We start from the raw sequence: 17009 nt of genomic DNA on the forward strand, positions 1-17009 counted from the left end.
TCCTGCCCTTTGAGCAAAAACAAATGTTTGCATTTCTTTATGACACTTATTCCTGAATTGTTTCTGTGTTCAGTATCTTAAACAGGGATGACAGTTGCATGCACTTCTTCTGATTGTAATTAACCTCATTGAAAGTTTAAAGTAGGATGGAGACGGGGGAGGAGGGGCGGGGGGGGGGGGGAGGAAAATGGAGACCAAGACATGAGAAAGGGTATCAATGTTTGTGAAGTAATGCACCTTCTATCTGGTGAATATGGTGTACCCCTTCTATTAATTACAATAAAATTCATGAAAAAAAAAGTAGGACAGAAACTTGGCTTTTCCAGTCAAGTTATTTTTTCCCTGTTCAAAGAACTGCTCATAAGACAAATAGTAACAATGAATAAATGTTTTGTAATGGGGAAAATGTATTATTCTTGATAATATTTGTGAACTATTTAAATTATTAATTGATATATACTGATGATATTTTTATTTTCTTTAAGTAGTTGTACAGAGGAATCACCATTCAATAAATCAGTTGATAGGTACAGTGCATTTTCATGGATAGACCCCCTTTCATCATTCTCTCTCATCTCTCCCAACCCCTTTTCTGAATTTTCTTAGTTTCATGGGGTATGCACTGAGTATTATTTCTTACCAGAGAGCCACCATTTATGAAGACAATATTCAATACTTTTTGATCCAGTCTCATACTTGAAAAAGATACTCCCTCTTGGGAAGTGGTATAAAGTTATCTGTCATCCAGCAATAGCTTTTGTGACGTTATTTATTTATTTACCTGAACAAAATAGCTTGAATATTCACTACGTGCCTGGCACTATGAAGAGTGACAAGAAAACAAGTCTTTCTTAAAAAAATTTGCTTTTGCCAAGTGCCAGTGACTCACATTTATAATCTTAGCTACTCAGGAAGTTAAAATCTGAGAATCTCAGTTCAAACCCAGCCCAGGCAAGAAAGTCAATGAGATCCTTATCTCCAGTTAAACACCAAAAAAGTCAGAAGTGAAAATGCAGCTCAAGAGGAACAGTATTCACCTTGAGCAAAAAAGGCTTGAGCATAAAAGACAGTGCCCAGGCCTTGATTTCAAGCCACAGGACTGACAAATAAATACATACATACATACATACATACATATATATATTTGTGGGCATTAAAACAGTGATTTCAACTTGCCCAACATTCTACGTCCCTCTTTTATATGAATCTGATCCAATGAAATTCATTCTGTCTCTGCCTTGTCTGCTGTGCTGTTCCTGGCACTTTCTCCCATAAAAATGTTCTCCCACTTTGACCTGTCAGAATCCTATTTATCCATCCATCAAAATCCAACTCATAATTCTTGTGTGACCTTCCTTCCATATAACTAATACCGCTTTGTATCTTTAACTTATTTCTCTCTTTCTGCCTTTGCATTATAAATACCTCTGTATTTGTCTAAGCTCTTAAATAGCAGGCAAAATGTGCCAAAATCATTTTTTATTATTGCTAGTTGACTTGATATATTTATATCATGACTCACTGAAACTTAGATCACATAGGTTTGTTATTCTAAAGGTATCACATGAAAAAATAGTATCATCAATATTCCTCTTACCTGGCAGAGTTAATTTACAAAGCTGTGACTGTAAAGCCTGATATACAATGGCACAAAACAGAACTCACTGTTCAGTCCTTAGAAAATAGCAACAACACTTTCAAAGGTCTGAGCAAGATTTTCTATATTCAGACAAAAGAGCATGGCTTCATTCCTGCCAACCTCAGAAACATAATAAACTACTATCACTTTTGGTATGAATCCAGCTTTGCCATTAACTTTCCTCATAAAATTTGATTAAAGGGCATTGTAGGGCTTTTCTAATTAAGGATAGTGCATTAGGAATTTATTTCCTATCCACAGTTTGTCATATTCTGAATGACACTGAAATTAGGTGCATACCTGCAAACCTGTGGCTGATAAAATATTTGGCCTTTTGTTTTCTGATGAAGAATTACTAAAATTAGTTTTACCAGTCAAAAATATTTTTCTTGCACTTTTGCCAGTACTGGGGTTGAACTTGGGGCCTTGCACTCTTTCTTGGCTGTTTCAGTTAAGGCTAGAGCTGTACTACCCAAGCCACACTTCCACTTCTGGCTTTTTGGTGGCTCATTGGAAATACAAGTTTCAGATTTCTTCCTCCCACATTGCCTTTGAACCATGATTCTCAGATCTTATCCACCTGAGTATCTGTGATCAGTGGTATAATCCTGAATTATTATCTTAACATATGATTGAATTGCTGTTTATTGAATTGTTATTTAATTAGCAAATAATGAAATTATTTAGAGAAACAATTGAAGTAAATTATATTGTTGTCTGTGTGTTAAATAGAAGTTACTGAGTTAGCTATAGTTCCTGGTTATTTTCCCCAAACTTTGTAAGTTCATTGGTTAATAATAATTGTAGATTAGCTTGCATAATCATGACAGATGATTGTTAATGATTATGAACTTGCCTATCATTATGATGAATCCAACATATATTAACTACTAGCACAAATCTGGATGAGTTGGTAGGTTTAACTCTGGATTTATAGTAATCCTTTATCTTCTGAGAATATTTTGAATGGCAAACTTACATCACTGTTTTTATTTCAGTTCTTCTGTATAGCAGTTAATAAAAAAGATTGTTAATACATGAAGGCACTTCACACAGGCTAATTTTTCAACTCATAAGTTATTTCGTAGCTTTTTTATTTTCATGAAATAATTTTGAAAGATGCTGCCCTATTGAGTGTTGGAGTATTTCTGTCATTTGTAAGTGGATGCAGGAGAGACAGAACACTAAGATAAAAATCACGCTCAGTGCTGACTCAGTGCCTTGGTTTTTCTGAGCATCATTTTTCTCAGAAGAATGTGTGCAGCCAGCTGTAGTGGAATATTTCTGTAGTCAGGTTTCCTGAGGTGGCTCTAATGGTCTGTGGGATGCATCGATGTAGATGATCTTTCTCCTAGGGTAATTCAAAGTTGAAAAGACCTATGGTGTCTTCAGTGAATTAATCTGGTTAAGATATTTATATGACTATCCTCTACTCCTTTTTTTTCTGTCTTCTACTCTTTAACCAAAACCAGTTGTGCTCATTGTACACTTGGATCTATTTGTGCACTGATCACAGAATTATCTAGAATCCATGCATTGAACTAATTTTCATTTGTTAAAAAGCTATTGTAGGGCCTGGAGTTTGGCCTACTGGTTAAAGTGCTTGCCTAGCATGCACGAAGACCCGGGTTCGATTCCACGGTACCACATACATAGAAAAAAGCTGGAAGTGGTGCTGAGGCTCAAGTGGTAGAGCTCTAGCCTTGAGAAAGTCCAAGGACAGTGCGCAAGCCCTGAGCTCAAGCCCAGGACTGGCAAAAAAAAAAGCTATTGTAAAATATTTGCGATGAACTCTGGAAAGCCAAAAATCTTTTATCTTAATTTTATTCCTTGCTTTGATTTAAAAATTTTCAACAAATGCTTTCCACACTGTGGGAATTGTATTTGAGTTTTTATTGTCTATTGGGTGACATTTGTCTTCTTGTGATATTACCAAATACTTCACATGCATTAATTTAGCATTGAACATTATGCCATCTGTATATTAGACAATATTAAACTTTATGTACATGTAGGAGTGTTACATTCTAGTGAGACATGAGGCATTTACCTTTTCAAAACAAATAAGGATAGAAATCCATTTAATAAAATGTATTTTGAGCACTTAAAACATATAAAGAAAGGAATATTATAATTCAAGCCTCAGGACTGTCACGCACTCACAAAAAGAATGTTTAAAGTAATACATTTTGTATGTATCTTATCACAATCAAATGTATATATACACATGTATGTATATATACAAGGAACATCTTGATATGTTTTAAGTTTTTTCATATAACAGCGATCATTTCTTTGGTTTCTTACAGAGCATTCTACTTGGACAAGTCAAATTCACCACCAAACTCCACATCTAAAGCTGCTTATGTGGATAAGGTAAAAGTAGATACTTATTCTTATCAGAGCATTGCTATTCACATGACTCATTCACCTACTTTTTCTGCTCCTCCTTTTTTGGGGCAATATGTAGTTCTGAATATTTGCAATCTCTCATTCTTTTGCCTGCTTAATATTTTGGACTGCTCATCGAAAGCTATGTAATTGTGAATTACATTCCATCTGCAAGGATTTCTATTAACCATGTTGTTTCATGGTCCTCCCTTTTTTTTCTTTTCTGCAGCTCATGCGGCCTCTCAATGCTTTGGATGAGCTCTATCGCCTAGTAGCCTCATTCATCCGCTCCAAGCGCACAGCTGCCTGTGCAAACACAGCCTGCAGTGCATCTGGAGTTGGACTGCTGTCCGTTTCCTCGGAGCTGTGTGACAGGCTGGGGGCCTGCCACATCATCATGTGTAGCAGCGGCGTGCATCGGTAGGTGATCTTACTTGCCTTGCAGGGGCCGTGTATCACCTTCTAGGCAGTGGTTCTTGTGGTACTTGCTGGCTAGATGAAACTAAAAGAGAAACATTTAAAAGTCTCAGATGCATTTGGAATAGAAATTTGCATGTTTTCTTATTCGGCTTTAAATTTTTCTTGACTATTCTCCGTAAACAGATGAACACAATCCTACCTCTATCTATTTTATGGTGATCTGAAATCTTTATCCTTTTTGTATTGATATTGCCATAATTGTATTGTAGGTACAAAGTGTGAACTAAGCAGGAGGTGAAGTTAACTACTTTATCAGCCTCTTTCTTGTGCTTGATGGATATCCATTTCCTGTTAAGTATCTGATGTTGCTGTAGCCCAAAGTGAAGTGAGCCTTCTTCCTACATAAAGTAAAATGATGTCCCAGAGCTAGGCACTGGTGGATCACGGCCATAATCCTAGCTACTTGAGAGGCTGAGATCTGAAGATTAATGATTTATAGCAAAATCTACACCAATTCAAATCCTCTGCATGGATGAAGTACCAGGTTAACCTGAATAAGTACGTAATCACTGTCTTCAAGATCCACATGGTCTGGTACCAGCCACATGTGCCCTGCTACAAACGCCTCCTTTTAAGGTCAGGTTTTTGCCTTTTATATGATAAAAAGGTGATTCAGCATCTGAAAAATATTTCCAAAATCGTCTCTCCTGCAAAAGCTTTTTAAATTTTCATTTGCATTATCTCACTTGTTCAAATAATATACATTTGTATTCATATGTAGAACATCCTAGACTGTCTCCTGATAGCAAAGTACTCAACCTGACTGATAGCAAGCAAAAACTTACTTTCTTGTGGTTCTGGAGGCTAGAACACTAGGACAAAGATACCAGTGGCCTCAGTGAGTGTTGCAGGCTCCCAAGATGCTTCCTAAATGGCACCTTAAATTTGTCTTCTCATGTGATGGGGGAAAAAAAGAAAGTAAAGCAGCTTCCTTGCACCACTTCTATAAGGGTATTAGTCCATTTACAAGGGCCCCACCTCATGAGATCTTCCCATTGGTAATTAGATTTCAATGCATTAATCTTAGCGAACGCCTTCTTACTTAGCATGTGGTATAAATCAGTTTTATCAGATTATATGTGTGCATACATATGCATAAATACATATGTATATATGTTATATATTATATGTATGCATATATGTATATATATATATTTCCCACCCAGGCACACAGACTTCAAATATGTCCTCCAAACTTCAGATGTTGGACAATTAATCACCCATGAAATAGTGGGGCCTAATAAGAGGTGAAAGGAACATAAGAATTTGGCCTTGTGAATGAATTAATCAGATTACTGAAGTCATCAGAAGAGTGCGTTTGTCATTATGAAAGTGGGTTATAATAACAAGACTTTGGCATTCCCGTGCTGTTCTCTCTCTTCTGTTTTCTTGCTCTTCTACCTTTTGCCTTGGGATGTTGCATTAAGAAGGTGCAAATCACATATGACTTCTTGATCTTGGATTTCTCAGTCTCAACTCTAATAACTAAAAAATAGTTCTCTGTAAGTTATTCAGTCTTAGGCATTCTGTTATAGCAGCCCAAAGAAAATAAGATACATTTTCTCATCTTTTATTTGCTATATATTATTTCAAGCAATAGGTATTTTATCATTCGCTCAACAATTAATTCAGTGATTGCTCTTCTTACTCCATTATCCTGAACTCCTATAGAGAGGCATATTTTCTATAGACTCTTGTCCACATGTGAGATTTATTTTCTTAAGCAAAGCCAAAAATGTCTTCCAATTAGGATTGTTATGTCACACAATTTAAAGCCTTGCTATTTAATATATTGTGCAGGCTTCCCCAAAGGACTCCCTTCAAATGAAATGTGGCCAGTATGATGAAGAGATGTATGCACTTGCACTTTCTTTGCCAGGGGTATTAGAATACATTTGTGCATCGAGCTTCTTTACTAGATGCACAGTCATACATTTTTGTAGCCCTTTAATTTATGCTTCTTAATTAACAAATATAAGCATTTGGTACCTTGAATTCTCTTTCCAACAGAGAACTGCTATTTAGGGTGTATACTACCTACTTTATTGACCTTTACAGATCTAATTACTTTTTGCCAAATGGGGCCTTTTTTTAAGGTATTGAATCAGCACTATGGCTTCTCAAGTCCTCTTTTGTATCTATGCCAGTTATTTGTTGCAGGCAATCACAAAGCTTGCTGCAAGGATTTATTTCTTACTGCAGCATCCTTCCTCTCAATGTAGTATTTTCATTTGTTTGGATTCTTCATTCCCACCTGTGCTTACTAGCTGACTATTTCTGCTTAAACCCATATAAATCAGTGTGCTTCAAGTAAGATGCAAAGAATTCATCTTGCTGAGTCCCAAAACAGAGATGCCCTGTTCCTTCTACCATATTGATTTTTGTTTCTCTAGCCAGTGAGAAACAAGTCCCTGGGGCTATCAGAAAAGATAACTGCTAAAGAAATTCTAGTGAGGAAAGGAATGTGGGAGCATGGTTTGTCTCTCTAAGGATTTATTCTCAGGAGCTCTTTTTCTCATATGATCTCCACTCTATTCTGTTGTTTAATGATAGGTGATTTGTGAGGTCAGAGCTTTGGTATGAGTGGCCCTGAGGATAGGTGACAGAGGCTTTGGTGCCAGTCTCATGACTGTAACTGTGATGTCTTTAATAATGAACACTGGGAAACTGTAAACATGAATTAACTTTATCATGTGGGTCTTGGGCTTGAGCTCAGCCTGGGCATTGTCCCTGAGCAATTCAGCTCAAGGCTACCGCCCTACCCCTGGGCCTGGGTGTTCTCCCTGAGCTTTTCAGCTCAAGGCTACTGCCCTACCCTTGAGCCAAACCCCCCTTCTCATTTTCTGGAAGTTAGATGGAGATAAGAGTCTCAGATCCTTTTGTGCCCAGGCTGGCTTTGAACCTTGATCTTCAGATCTTGCCTCCTGAGTAGCTAGGGTTACAGGCGTAAGCCTCTGAGCCTGGCAAGATGCTTTAAATTTGTAGCTTCCTGTCATCTAGCAGAGTCTAGAGACTCAGGGGCACCCACCTCATAGCGATTTATATTGGAAGATGTACTAGTGACAAGGAACAAAGAACTTCAACCCAATCTATGTAATGCAGAGTTATGTGGTAGAAATCTGCTTTCACACATACATAGTTTTAAGATTCAAATTAAAAGGGTCCTATTTCCAAAATGAACTATTGGCATTTATTTTCACATGTAACATTACAAGTGGTGTTTGAATTTCCAGTCAGCCTCCCTTCCTGCCTCCAATACTAGAAGCGTCTGTATATATCAGGTAACCAGAGCCCAGAAAAGTGCAATTATAAGCATTTACTAAAGAAATGAAATCCACAACTAAAAATATTTTAAAAAATGACTAAAAAATTTAATTATCAATCAATTTATTATTTTATGAATAGTGCAATGATCTTTATTTCAAATGAAGATGAACAGTAGGGTAACTCTGTTCTAGTAAGAAATCACAAAAAGATTATCTAGGTAATATCAATTAGCATTTATTTATTTAAAAAAACCTTTGAACTTTTTTTTTTTTGCCAGTCCTGGGCTTGGGCTCAGGGTCTGAGCACTGTCCTTGGACTTTCTCAAGGCTAGAACACTACCCTTGAGCCTCAGCACCACTTCTGGCTTTTTTCTATGTATGTGGTACCTAGGAATTGAACCCGGGTCTTTGTGCATGGTAGGCAAACTTCTGGTTCCAGACCTTTGAACTTTTAAAGGAGTCTTTTGTAGTAATTTGTTTTCTGTCATTACTATGACATAAAAGGACACATTGACAAATAGGCCCAGATTAGGTAATGCAAAATGTTGTCAAAGTAGAGCACTCAAGGTAACCTGCCTTAGGTAATCAGAGTTCCCACAGGACAGATGGAGAAGCTGCATCCTCACTACTCTGTACAGATATATTAAGAGGAGAAGGCTTACTCTGAAGATTTCCATATGTAGGTTAGAATCTTTGTACAGGATAGAAAATAATAAATTACTTCCATAAGGAAAATTTCCAAAATGTATCCAGGTATATTCCCTCTCTCTCTCTCTCTCTCTCTCTCTCTCTCTCTCTCTCTCTCTCTCTCTCTCTCTCTCTCTCTCTCTCTCTCTCTCTCTCTGTATGGATATTGCAGAAAAAGTTTTAAGAGATCCAATAACAAGATTAGAGGAGACACCTGAATTTTCAAATGGAACAGAATAAATAATTCTACTAGTTCATAATTCAGGGTTTTTGTACATTTGTAATAAGAAATAGTTTTAAAATTATGCTCTAATCTCTGCAAGGAAGAAAACAGAATAATGAAATAGGAGTATGAAAGACAGTACATTCTATTCATTATAGATTGGTGGCACTATGTTAGAAGTACAAATATTAATTTTGTAAGTTCTTATCAGAAATATGTCTAGAATTTAAACTTCACTGATTTTTTAAAATGAACATTAAAATGTATGCAAATTTGGAAACTTGGATAAATAATGCAGATAAATTCTGATGTAATAATACAGATGAAGCAAATATTTTACACATGATAGCACATCTTTCACTTTTTGTTCCATTATATTTTATAAAAAATTATTGGCCCTTATAACAAGGACTATCATTTTATTGTAGCAGAGATAGTTCTTTGCTTATTTGATATGAACATTAATAAATTAAAATAGTAGGTTATTTGATGCTAAAATGTCCATTGTTGGCTGGGCAGCTGGTGGCTCACACCTGTAATCCTAACTACTCAGGAGGTTGAGATCTGAAGATCTGGGTTCAAAGCCAGCTCCAGCACAAATGTCCCTGAGACTCTTATCTCCAATAAACCACTAGAAAACCAGAAGTGATGCTGTGGCTTAAGTGGTAGAGCAGTAGCCTTGAGCTGAAGAGCTCAAGGACTTCGTCCAAGCCCAGAATTCAGGCCCCATGACCACCACCACCAACATCAGCAACAAATGTCCATTGTTTTCTTAGAATTAGATGCACTTGGAACAGCTTTTTGTAGTGGTAGGCAGCACTGTACGGTGTACAGACACTCTAGAATTGTTCTCCATAGCCCCACCCTAAGCACACACTGAAAAAGAGAGACTCAGAACAAAAGTGAAACACAAAAGAACCATAGTTACAAGTTCTATTTGGTGTGTAAAACAAGTGTGTTACAGCATCTGAGAATGCAGGAATTGTGTGTGGTGGCAGTGTGTAGGGAAGCCTGGGCAGATGTCACCATCTACCAGACACCTCTTATGTACTGATCTCATCAGAAACTAGTGAGCAGTGGCAGAAGTCAGTGGTATATCAAGAGGGCTAGATCCCTCTCCCCCATTTTATTTGTATGTATAAGTTGTACAAATGAGTTTGTATGTATTAGTTGTACAATGAGTTTCATTGCGATGTTTTCAATGTGCTTTGATCAACCCATCCCCTCTATCATACTCTATATCCTTCCCTTAGAAAGACAGTTTTGAGGAACTTGCAGGTAAATGTAGTTTTGTTCAGCCTTTCCTGTTTAACCCCCCAAATCAAAATACAAATGAAACAACAAACTGTGGAAGGCTCTTAAATACAGAGAAGCAAATTTAAAGGGTGCCTCATCATTTCTTAAAGGCCTACTCTCCACCCAGTGATTTCATATTCCTTCTTATTGTCAGCTAGCAGGTGCTTCCTCTGGTTTCTAAGAGCTCCATTATCCAGCCCTGAAGGTCACTGATCACCTCTCCACTGACCTCTACAGTGAAGCAAGGTCAGAGAGAGAGAGAGAGAGAGAAAAAATTCACCTTATGGAGCTAGAATAGGAAGAAATAAGTGCTGCTGAATGTTTTGCCCTGAACTTGAGTTTTAAGCTTGGGTTTCAAAAGATAGGCCAAGAACTTTCAGAGAATGTATTGAAAGTTGTAATAGAAAGTCCCATTATCTTTAATGAGAATTTCATGGCTAATTCCCTGTGCAGTGCTGAAAATGTGCCCCTTAAACTCGATTGCTTTTTTGCCTTAAGATAGATGGACTGAGAGGAGTATTCAATTTAGCTGTGCTTCTGCCACCAGGATCGCACTCCAGCTGTCACCCATCACTTCTGCATTCTGCTCGAATCATTTCCATAGGGCTCCCCTCTGCCTGCCCTCTCTGCTTTCCTTCCCATTCACCTTTTGCTTGCAGCTCTCACATGACCGAATAGAGAAGCCATTGGAAGATTTTACCACTATCATCTACCTGGAAAGTATCTAATAATTAATAATTATGGAAGTATTAATCTACAGAAGTCATTCCTATAAACCATACTGAGATATCTCCTCAGTGATTACTGGCATTTGGATTGCAACTATTGGTTTTGGTTCAGTGGCAATTTTTTCTTTGTTGATTGTAGTGACAGTATGGGGGCTTGAATTAAAAATCTTTCACCCTTGTTTGGCATTTTTGCTCAACCGTGGTGCTCTACCACTTGAGCCACATTTCTGCTTCTTGTTTTAGGCTGGCTAGTTGAAGGTAAGAGTTTCATAGACTTTTCTGCCTGAACCTTGATTCTCACATGTCTGTGTCCTGAGCTGCTAGGATTACAAGTCTGGGCTACCTATGCCGGCTCCACAAATACTGTTATCCTATCATTCAAATTTTCTTAGAGGAAAGGTATAAATATAGACTATTGTGTGGAAGGAGATACAATAATCCACTGAAGAAAGGAATACTTGGCTCCCTTTCATGCACACAAGAAGTATATATTACATTACGAAAAGGGCTTCTCTGTTAAACTAAGTGTTGTATTTTTTAAATCCTCATTGACTTACAGTAATTTTCTCAAGCTTCATATCTGTTACCAGGTCATTGCTCAGAGTGATTAAGGTAGGAACAGTCAATAGGTCATCAGCTGGCCTGTACACATGAATCTTGCAAGGGGCTTTGCCTATAGAGAACCACAGCAGCCACTGGGGCTTGCTTGGTGGTTAATGTCTTACAGGAACCCTAGGTATATGGTTCTCTTCAGTGGAAGGTTATAAAAGTAGAGCCAGGCAACATGGAAAAACTGGTTTCTCCAATCAGGTTTTCGGGTTTTTACTGTGGCACTCTGGGATTCACAGTTAAAAGTACTATAATTAGGAGCCAGAATAAATGTGATCATTACAGAAAAGAAGAGTGCACTTTATGTAGAGATATACAAATCTGTTGTGGAAAAGCAATACATTCTCCCTTCCATTTACTTTTACTACCTGATTGCTTTGCAATCGATATACTAGCTTAATGTGCTTTAAAGCTAGTTCCGTTTGAATCACAATCTCATATTAGTACAATGAGGCCTACCTTGGTAAAGCAGGAAATTGGGCTGGCAGAATTAATCTCTACCAAAACAATGCATTTAAACTACAAATGCTCAGCTCAAGAATGTGGTTGTTGAATTATGGATGTAGGGAGCTGGAATTCTGTGTATTAACTTACGTGATGTGAATTTGGTGTAGTGTCAAGAGCCTTGGATTTTGAATAAGAAAATAGGTTTCAGATCCTGTCACTTACTATGTAAAGAAATCATTGCATCTGGTCTCTTAGATTTCTTTGTCACAGAGTGGGTGCATGCATTACCTGAATGATGCATATGAACACATGTGGTAAGAATGGAACATAAGTGAGCACTCTGATACAGCCTAAGTCTTTCTATGGGGAACCCAACTTCTCATCACAGAGTTAGAAATATGAAACAACCCGGTGTTGTAGTGTTTTATTTTTGCAGTGCTCAGGATAGGACATTTTGCCTGGATAAATACTTGAGAGTCATTCAAGAGACTCTGAGTGACTTCCCTTCAATTCAAGGACAGGCTATAATCTCTTTTTATTTACATATATATTTTATTGTAATTAATAATCTTTACTGGAGAAAAGAAAAGAAAAGAAAAAACAACAAAAACAAGAACAGATAGTAGAATAGAGATAAATACTTAAGACTTGAAAAGTCAAGTGTTAGCACATGCTTATTTATTGGGGTGTTTGGGGAGAGAGGTCTATTTTGGATCATTGTGCTGTGCTAGTCCAGAGGGTCCCTGCTCTCTCAACTCACAGATGAACACAATCACAGCTCGTTTGTTGACTGAGACCGTTTCACCTGGTCTGGTCTTGAACCATAATCCTGCTGATGATACCCTACTCTCAAGAAGTTCAAATGTTTTCAGGTGTAATCCACTATATGCTTGGTCGATTTTTGACCCAAGAACTATTACTAAGTTAGTGGATAATTTTGGTAATAGTGTTAACATAAACTAATCAATAGTTAACCTAATCTTTGAGTTCCAAGTATCATCAAAGTTCATGCAGAATTGTTAACCAGAAAATATGGTAGGAGCACTCTAGAGAATGGAAAAGATAGCATTCATTATAAAAGTTACTAGCCTGAACTTTCAGTACATTTGCCACTTCACTGAGATATCTAATAAATGAAATCTTCCCGAAAGAATAGATGACAAATGCAGCTTATTAAGAAATTAACCTTACTTAAGGACCAGTTGCCCATACTTATATCTTGGATGCGATCAAGGAGCCTGGGAAGAATAGTTCATGAACCTTTGTGTCTCTAAATTAACTAGCAAAAGGTAGGTACCATAGGTCAACTGGTAGAGCACTATCTGTGCAAGTATGAAGTCGTGAGTTCAAACTCTAAAACAAAATAAAACAATGAAATGAATTTTGTCTTTAATGAGTATACGTATGCCATTGGTATATGTTAGTAATTTTTATAGCTTTCAGTAACTGCATTGAATACTTATTATGTCCAGAAATTATGCTATACTATAGGCAATATAGACATCAGTCTGTCCTTTTACTGGTGCTTGAAATATTAATGAAAATGTCTATTATTTGTCTATTATGTACCTTTTGCTATATATCTCATTGTGACTCCTAAACATAATGAATTTATGAAATCCTGGAAACGATTTGAGTCATGTACAAGTTACAGAAAAAAAACCACAGAATTTAAAGAGCTTAACTAATATGCTTGAGATCTATGCCTTCCAGCAAAGCAAATATTTTACTCAGGCTACTCCCTTCAATGTTTATGTTCTTAACCCTACAATTTTTAAATGAGTTTGATACTGACATCATATCAAAACCAGTATGACCCTAACATAACATGGATGTATTCTATACATCTCATACATAACATATTAGATATGATTAGATGTATGCTATGTGAAGGCACCTGAGATCTGATAAACAAGGGAGCAACAGACATTTGTGATAATGATCACCATTTTAGTGACAACATATAGAAAACAGAAACATAGAGAAACGAGAGACCATATTATGTAGACCTGTATTTCATGGTAAGAAATATGAAGCCATTCAAAAATTAGCATTTTCATTTCTACTTGAAAAGAATGCCTTTTCAAAAACAGGAAAATGGAAAGAAGTAAGAAAGAAGGGACTAGTATACTATCACAGGCAAGATATGGTGTCAGTAGTATAGGTAGAAAGGAGAGGTATAAGAAATAGGAACAAGGAAGTGGGGCTGTGGCTGAAGTGGTAGAGTGCTAACCTTGAGCAAAAGGAACTCAGGGACAATGTCCAGAATGTCCAGTCCCTGAGTTCAAGACCCAGAACTGGAGAAAGCATGAAAGCAAGCAAGAGTGAGAGAGAGAGAGAGAGAGAGAGAGAGAGAGAGAGAGAGAGAGAGAGAGAGAGAGAGAGAGAGAGAGAGAGAGAGAGAGAGACAGAGAGAGAGACAGAGAGAGAGAGACAGAGACAGAGACAGAGACAGAGACACAGAGAGAGACAGAGAGAGACAGAGAGAGAAGGAAAGAAAAGAGTAACAAGCCACTGGCTCATGTATCTAATCGTAACTCTTCTGGAGACTGAGTTCTGAGAATCACCATTCAAAGCCAGCCTAGGCAAGAAAGTCCATGAGACCTTTCTCTCCAATTGACTCCCCGCAATAGCTGGAAGTAGAGCTGGGCTTTAGGTGGTAGAGTTCTAGCCTTGAGTTAAAAAGCTTAGGGACAGCACCCAAGCCCTGAGCACAAGCCTCAGGACTGGCACAAAAAGAAAAAAAGGAATAAAAATAAATGATAAGAAATAGAAATTAGTAAGCATGACATAAACTCCAGTAGATAACCTTAAAACATTGCACACATGCATGGGTCTTTTATAGGATGGAGTTAAATGTGGAAACTTTGGAGTTTATAAAGCTCCTCACACTCGAGATGAAATATGTTTGTGACTGTAAATAGCTGGATAAGGTTTTTGGGAAGCAGTATTGTAATCCTGACCACAGCCACTCTGGGGAGGTTTTGTAAAGATAGAAAGTCTTCAGTTATTTTTTTTTAATCTTTGTTCAGGACAACTTGACTAAATAACTTCTGTGTTTTATATCCATGAACTGCTTTCTCACAAGGGTCAGTGAATCTGTAACATACCTGTTTAATATAGATACCTTTATGTATTCAAAATGAAGCAGAAAGATAGTTTATCTCTAGCTGGGTAAAATGAAAAGAGCACAGGAAAGGGTAAACATGCTTGGAAACCCAGCAGACTCATTTACATTTTTCTGACAGGTAAAAACACAGCTTAATTCGGAGATTGCTGAAGTGAGTCTGATGACTTAGACTTTCCAGGACAGAAATTGAGACAGTGCTCTTTGTGCCCAGGTCAACAGCCGCTCGTTGCATCCCCCCTGTGTCTCTGTGTGTCCAGGATAGGTGGTGTTATTCTCCTCCAGGATCTGAACGTTTGCCCAGGTAACTTCGGCTTAAGAAAGCATCACAGAGGACACAGCTGAGAAGATCCCTAATAACTGTTTGCCATTGTCACTTGAGCAAAGACAATGCCCTGGTTTTTAATTGGAGAAATAAGAAAACCCATTCAATGGGGGAAAATGACTTCAGGTTGTAAGGTCTAAATGTGTAAAATCGAAATATAAACCTATAACTATCTAATAGCATAGCATGTGTGAAGAATACCATCAAAATAGTAGATTTCTCAGGTTGCTCTTCATCAATGACCCTTTGGGATGCATATTCCCTAAGCTCCCTTCCTCTCACCTGCCCAACTGAAGGCTCTCTGTCGTTATTTGGATGCTGTAAATGAGGTCGCATGCAGAACTGCACCACAAGGTGAAGCTGAGACCACGGGGGAGAAACCACCAGGGCAAAACTCACAGATTTCAAAATGGTTTGCAAGTACTTCTTTCCTTTCATTTTCACTTTGTACAAAACCCACATAGGTTTCAGTGAGTACCTCGTTTACACGCGTTGGTAAGGGGTCATATCTACTATAGCCATTTCCACAGTCAGAACTATTGTCTCGAGCACTGTCTCTTAAATTCACAGCAACCTCTGCTCTGTTGGAACTTATGGTGTGTGTTCACCAAATACTATTTTTCTATCAGTAAAGTATTCTGCTAATAAAAAATAGCACACCGCAAAGGTATTTATCTGAATGTTTCAATTATTGTAATATTTAAAATAGTTTAAAATCACCACTCAAGTAAATTTGAAGTCTCATCATGCTTCCCTAAATTCAAGGATTGAAGGAGACTTTCTTAAGGCGTGGCTTTGCATTCATACTGATGATCAAATTACTATTGAGTAGAAGAAGGAAATTTGTGTGTTTGTATGCTTGTACTAGAACTTAAACTCAGAGCCTGGGTGTTATTTTTTAGCTTTTCTCACTCAGGACTGGTACTCTATCATTTAATCACAGCACCACCTTTGGCTTTTGGCAGCTGATTGGATATATGAATATCAAGGACTTTCCTGCCCCAGCTAGTTTCAAACAGCAATCCTCAGATGTCAGCCCACCGAGTGGGTAAGATTATAGATGTGAAACACTAGTATGGAGTCAAGTATCTTTAAATTAAAAAACATTATTCCACCATGAATATTTTTTAATATGGGGGATAAGAAATGAAAGTATTCTTGACTAAAGATTGCAGTTTTTAAAATCTCTGATTGTTTCAAATGTCTGTATAATAATACGGTGATCGTGGAAAAGTGGCTACACATTCAGACATCCTTTTCACTTTGGATTTCCATGTGAGATTGTAACAGGTTCTCAATAACCCTCTCCTAGTAATAAAAGCTTTTGAGATTGCTCCCAGCAGAGAGCCACATAATGATCAACTGGCAAGCAAAACATCAGAGCCCCAACAGTGAATAGCAATGTTGGCAAATAAATGCACTGATGGATCCAGAGCTGATGCCCTCACCTTGTGTTTTGGGTCCCGTGCGGAGTTCATTGTGAGTTCTGCATCATCTCTGTGGCCCAAAACAGGGGCTACACCTCCCTAAGGGTTCAGCTTAATAGATTTCAACACTCGTGAGGTGGTGGCCTTGTGTAGTACATTGTGGATCGATATTAAAAGAGTCAATAGACCTCTGAAGGTTTGGAAATGTAATTAGAACTAAGATGATTGCTTTTTTGTGTCTGCCATTACAGCTAGCATTGAAAAACAACTGAGGATGCTTTCAATACAATAGTGAGAAGATATGAAGGTTGGAGACTTAATACATAACTTTCATGATTTGTTTTGGAATCATATAGTATCACAT

General features: G+C 37.5%; 1 protein-coding gene across 1 annotated transcript in view; it reads left to right on the plus strand.

Moving 5' to 3' along the window:
• Nucleotides 1–17009, plus strand: part of Prex2 (phosphatidylinositol-3,4,5-trisphosphate dependent Rac exchange factor 2) — a 262087-nt gene that overhangs the window by 220851 nt on the left and 24227 nt on the right. Inside the window, exons 36-37 of the mRNA XM_090338918.1 lie at nt 3949–4015; nt 4260–4450. Of these exons, the coding sequence (XP_090195044.1) occupies nt 3949–4015; nt 4260–4450 (258 nt within the window). The remainder of the gene's footprint in view (nt 1–3948; nt 4016–4259; nt 4451–17009) is intronic.

This window comes from Megascapheus bottae, chromosome 9 (assembly GCF_031878675.1).
Source record: "Megascapheus bottae isolate mThoBot1 chromosome 9, mThoBot2.hap1, whole genome shotgun sequence".
Classification (NCBI taxonomy): domain Eukaryota; kingdom Metazoa; phylum Chordata; class Mammalia; order Rodentia; family Geomyidae; genus Megascapheus; species Megascapheus bottae.